The following is a 5,000-nucleotide window of genomic DNA, read 5'->3' as shown; positions in this document are numbered from 1 at the left end:
GAATGGCCTCCTCCTGTTCCTGTGTAACAGGCTCAAGGGGCTGAATGGCCTCCTCCTGTTCCTGTGTAACAGGCTCGAGGGGCTGAATGGCCTCCTCCTGTTCCTGTGTAACAGGCTCGAGGGGCTGAATGGCCTCCTCCTGTTCCTGTGTAACAGGCTGGAGGGGCTGAATGGCCTCCTCCTGTTCCTGTGTAACAGGCTCAAGGGGCTGAATGGCCTCCTCCTGTTCCTGTGTAACAGGCTCGAGGGGCTGAATGGCCTCCTCCTGTTCCTGTGTAACAGGCTCGAGGGGCTGAATGGCCTCCTCCTGTCCCTGTGTAACAGGCTCGAGGGGCTGAATGACCTCCTCCTGTTCCTGTGTAACAGGCTGGAGGGGCTGAATGGCCTCCTCCTGTTCCTGTGTAACAGGCTGGAGGGGCTGAATGGCCTCCTCCTGTTCCTGTGTAACAGACTCGAGGGGCTGAATGGCCTCCTCCTGTTCCTGTGTAACAGACTCGAGGGGCTGAATGGCCTCCTCCTGTTCCTGTGTAACAGGCTCGAGGGGCTGAATGGCCTCCTCCTGTTCCTGTGTAACAGACTCGAGGGGCTGAATGGCCTCCTCCTGTCCCTGTGTAACAGACTCGAGGGGCTGAATGGCCTCCTCCTGTTCCTGTGTAACAGGCTGGAGGGGCTGAATGGCCTCCTCCTGTTCCTGTGTAACAGGCTGGAGGGGCTGAATGGCCTCCTCCTGTCCCTGTGTCACAGGCTCGAGGGGCTGAATGGCCTCCTCCTGTTCCTGTGTAACAGGCTCGAGGGGCTGAATGGCCTCCTCCTGTTCCTGTGTAACAGGCAGAAGGGGCTGAATGGCCTCCTCCTGTCCCTGTGTCACAGGCTCGAGGGGCTGAATGGCCTCCTCCTGTTCCTGTGTAACAGGCTCGAGGGGCTGAATGGCCTCCTCCTGTTCCTGTGTAACAGGCTGGAGGGGCTGAATGGCCTCCTCCTGTCTCCCGGTTGGGGATGTGCTGTTGAGGAGAGGGAGGGGGACTTTGTTCTGAGGGTTCTGACTGTGCTGTTCCTGTGTGTTGACTGCAGGATCATTGTCCAATACTCCCAGTGGAAAATGGTGCAGCTGTGGGGTGAACAGGAGTTCCTGGTCCCGCTGAATGTTTTGGAGATTGTATACGGGCAAACGGTCTGCTGGATTGGCTGCTTTTTCTCACCTGCTCTCCCGCTGCTCAACACTGTGAAATATGTCCTCATCTTCTACCTCAAGGAGGTGAGAGACATCAAGATTCAGTCCGTGCGGGACCTCTCCCAGAGCAAGTCAGCGCGTGTGTCAATGGTTCTGTCAAACTCTGGGTAAAACCCAGAAACCCTCTCCCCTCCATCGTTCCAACTCCCTCCCTCTGTAAACTTCAGCTGTTCCAGTGGTTCGCACTGCTGCCTCACAGCGCCAGGGACCCGGGTTCACTGCTGCCTCACAGCGCCAGGGACCCGGGTTCACTGCTGCCTCACAGCGCCAGGGACCCGGGTTCACTGCTCCCTCACAGTGCCAGGGACCCGGGTTCACTGCTGCCTCACAGCGCCAGGGACCCGGGTTCACTGCTGCCTCACAGCGCCAGGGACCCGGGTTCACTGCTGCCTCACAGCGCCAGGGACCCGGGTTCACTGCTGCCTCACAGCGCCAGGGACCCGATTAGCACTGCTGCCTCACAGCGCCAGGGACCCGGGTTCACTGCTGCCTCACAGCGCCAGGGACCCGGGTTCACTGCTGCCTCACAGCGCCAGGGACCCGGGTTCACTGCTCCCTCACAGCGCCAGGGACCCGGGTTCACTGCTCCCTCACAGCGCCAGGGACCCGGGTTCACTGCTGCCTCACAGCGCCAGGGACCCGGGTTCACTGCTGCCTCACAGCGCCAGGGACCCGGGTTCACTGCTGCCTCACAGCGCCAGGGACCCGGGTTCACTGCTGCCTCACAGCGCCAGGGACCCGATTAGCATTGCTGCCTCACAGCGCCAGGGACCCGGGTTCGATTCCCGGCTCGGGTCACTGTCTGTGTGGAGTTTGCACGTTCTCCCCGTGTCTGCGTGGGTTTCCTCCAGGTGCTCCGGTTTCCTCCCACAGTCTGAAAGACGTGCTGGTTAGGGTGGATTGGCCGTGATAAATTGCTGCTTAGTGTCCAAAGATCATAGAAACCGTACAGTGCAGAAAGAGGCCATTCGGCCCATCGAGTCTGCACCGACCACAATCCCACCCAGGCACTACCACCACATCCCTACATGTTTACCCTCTAATCCCTCTAACCTACGCATCTCAGGACTCTAAGGGACAATTTTTAAACTTGGCCAATCAACCTAACCCGCACATCTTTGAGTTGTGGGAGGAAACCGGAGCACCCGGAGGAAACCCATGCAGACACGGGGAGAACGTGCAGACTCCGCACAGACAGTGACCCAAGCCGGGAATAGAACCCAGGTCCCTGGTGCTGTGAGGCAGCAATGCTGAGCACCATGCCACTGGGAATCGAACCCGGGTCCCTGGCGCTGTGGGGCAGCAGTGCTGATCACCGTGCCCCCGGGAATCGAACCCGGGTCCCTGGCGCTGTGAGGCAGCAGTGCTGAGCACTGTGCCGTGCCCCCGGGAATCGAACCCGGGTCCCTGGCGCTGTGAGGCAGCAGTGCTGAGCACTGTGCCGTGCCCCCGGGAATCGAACCCGGGTCCCTGGCGCTGTGAGACGGCAGCGCTGACCACTGTGTCCCCGGGAATCGAACCCGGGTCCCTGGCGCTGTGAGGCAGCAGCGCTAACCACTGTGTCACCGTGCCCCCGGGAATCGAACCCGGGTCCCTGGCGCTGTGAGGCAGCAGTGCTGACCACTGTGCCCCCGGGAATCGAACCCGGGTCCCTGGCGCTGTGAGGCAGCAGTGCTGAGCACTGTGCCCCCGGGAATCGAACCCGGGTCCCTGGCGCTGTGAGGCAGCAGCGCTGATCACTGTGCCACCGTGTCCCCGGGAATCGAACCCGGGTCCCTGGCGCTGTGAGGCAGCAGTGCTGAGCACTGTGCCCCCGGGAATTGAACCCGGGTCCCTGGCACTGTGAGGCAGCAGTGCTAACCCACTGTGTCCCCGTGCCCCCGGGAATCGAACCCGGGTCCCTGGCGCTGTGAGGCAGCAGCGCTAACCCACTGTGTCACCGTGCCCCCGGGAATCGAACCCGGGTCCCTGGCGCTGTGAGGCAGCAATGCTGAGCACTGTGTCACCGTGCCCCCGGGAATCGAACCCGGGTCCCTGGCGCTGTGAGGCAGCAGCGCTGAGCACTGTGTCACCGTGCCCCCGGGAATCGAACCCGGGTCCCTGGCGCTGTGAGGCAGCAGCGCTGATCACTGTGTCACCGTGCCCCCGGGAATCGAACCCGGGTCCCTGGCGCTGTGAGGCAGCAATGCTGAGCACTGTGTCACCGTGCCCCCGGGAATCGAACCCGGGTCCCTGGCGCTGTGAGGCAGCAGTGCTGAGCACTGTGCCACCCCCGGGAATCGAACCCGGGTCCCTGGCGCTGTGAGGCAGCAGTGCTGAGCACTGTGCCACCCCCGGGAATCGAACCCGGGTCCCTGGCGCTGTGAGGCAGCAGTGCTGAGCACTGTGCCACCCCTGGGAATCGAACCCGGGTCCCTGGCATCATGAGGCAGCAGTGCTGAGCACTGTGCCACCCCCGGGAATCGAACCCGGGTCCCTGGCGCTGTGAGGCAGCAGCGCTAACCACTGTGCCACCATGTTGGGAGACTGGCCATGTTAAATGTGTGGGGTTAGGGGGAAAGGGTGGAGGGGACGGCCTGGGTAAGATTCCCTTTCGGAGAGTATTGATGTGCCGGCCACTCACTCCCGGGGGAAGGGGCGGTTATCCAACATTCACTCTGTGGGGGGGGGGACTCAGGTGGGGGAAGGGGATTCTCGGGGAAGGACTCTGTGGGGGGGGGGGGGGGTTATTGGAGTCTCTCTGGGGGGGGGGTTATTGGAGAGTCACTCTGGGGGGGGGTTATTGGAGTCACTCTGGGGGGGGGGTTATTGGAGTCACTCGGGGGGGGGGGGTTATTGGAGTCACTCTGGGGGGGGGTTATTGGAGTCTCTCTGGGGGGGGGGGTTATTGGAGTCTCTCTGGGGGGGGGGGTTATTGGAGTCACTCTGGGGGGGGGGTTATTGGAGTCTCTCTGGGGGGGGGGGTTATTGGAGTCTCTCTGGGGGGGGGGTTATTGGAGTCACTCTGGGGGGGGGGGTTATTGGAGTCACTCTGGGGGGGGGGGTTATTGGAGTCACTCTGGGGGGGGGTTATTGGAGTCTCTCTGGGGGGGGGTTATTGGAGTCTCTCTGGGGGGGGGGTTATTGGAGTCACTCTGGGGGGTGGGTTATTGGAGTCTCTCTGGGGGGGGGGTTATTGGAGTCACTCTGGGGGGGGGTTATTGGAGTCACTCTGGGGGGGGTTATTGGAGTCACTCTGGGAGGGGGGTTATTGGAGTCACTCTGGGGGGGGGGTTATTGGAGTCTTCTGGGGGGGGGTTATTGGAGTCTCTCTGGGGGGGGGTTATTGGAGTCACTCTGGGGGGGGGGTTATTGGAGTCACTCTGGGGGGGGGGTTATTGGAGTCCTCTCTGGGGGGGGTTATTGGAGTCACTCTGGGGGGGGGTTATTGGAGTCACTCTGGGGGGGGGGTTTATTGGAGTCACTCTGGGGGGGGGTTATTGGAGTCTCTCTGGGGGGGGGTTATTGGAGTCACTCTGGGGGGGGTTTATTGGAGTCACTCTGGGGGGGGGTTATTGGAGTCACTCTGGGGGGGGGGGTTATTGGAGTCACTCTGGGGGGGGGGTTATTGGAGTCACTCTGGGGGGGGGTTATTGGAGTCTCTGGGGGGGGGGGGTTATTAGGAGTGCATCTCTGGGGGGGGGTTATTGGAGTCACTCTGGGGGGGGGTTATTGGAGTCACTCTGGGGGGGGGGTTATTGGAGTCACTCTGGGGGGGGCGGTGTTTATT

At 62.0% G+C, this 5,000-nt stretch overlaps 1 protein-coding gene across 1 annotated transcript in view; it reads left to right on the top strand.

Annotated features, from left to right (window-relative positions):
* LOC144491210 (transmembrane channel-like protein 7) overlaps nucleotides 1–1,255 on the top strand; it is a gene marked incomplete at both ends in the record, with an annotated part of 8,117 nt that extends 6,862 nt beyond the window's left edge. Inside the window, one exon of the mRNA XM_078208888.1 lies at nucleotides 1,072–1,255. Coding sequence (XP_078065014.1) covers nucleotides 1,072–1,255 — 184 coding nt within the window. The remainder of the gene's footprint in view (nucleotides 1–1,071) is intronic.
* Between the last annotated feature and the right edge of the window lie 3,745 nt (nucleotides 1,256–5,000).

Source organism: Mustelus asterias, unplaced genomic scaffold, assembly GCF_964213995.1.
Source record: "Mustelus asterias unplaced genomic scaffold, sMusAst1.hap1.1 HAP1_SCAFFOLD_4729, whole genome shotgun sequence".
NCBI lineage: Eukaryota > Metazoa > Chordata > Chondrichthyes > Carcharhiniformes > Triakidae > Mustelus > Mustelus asterias.
The sequence above is the reverse complement of the archived record's forward strand: the minus strand, read 5'-3'. Positions and strand labels throughout refer to the sequence as shown.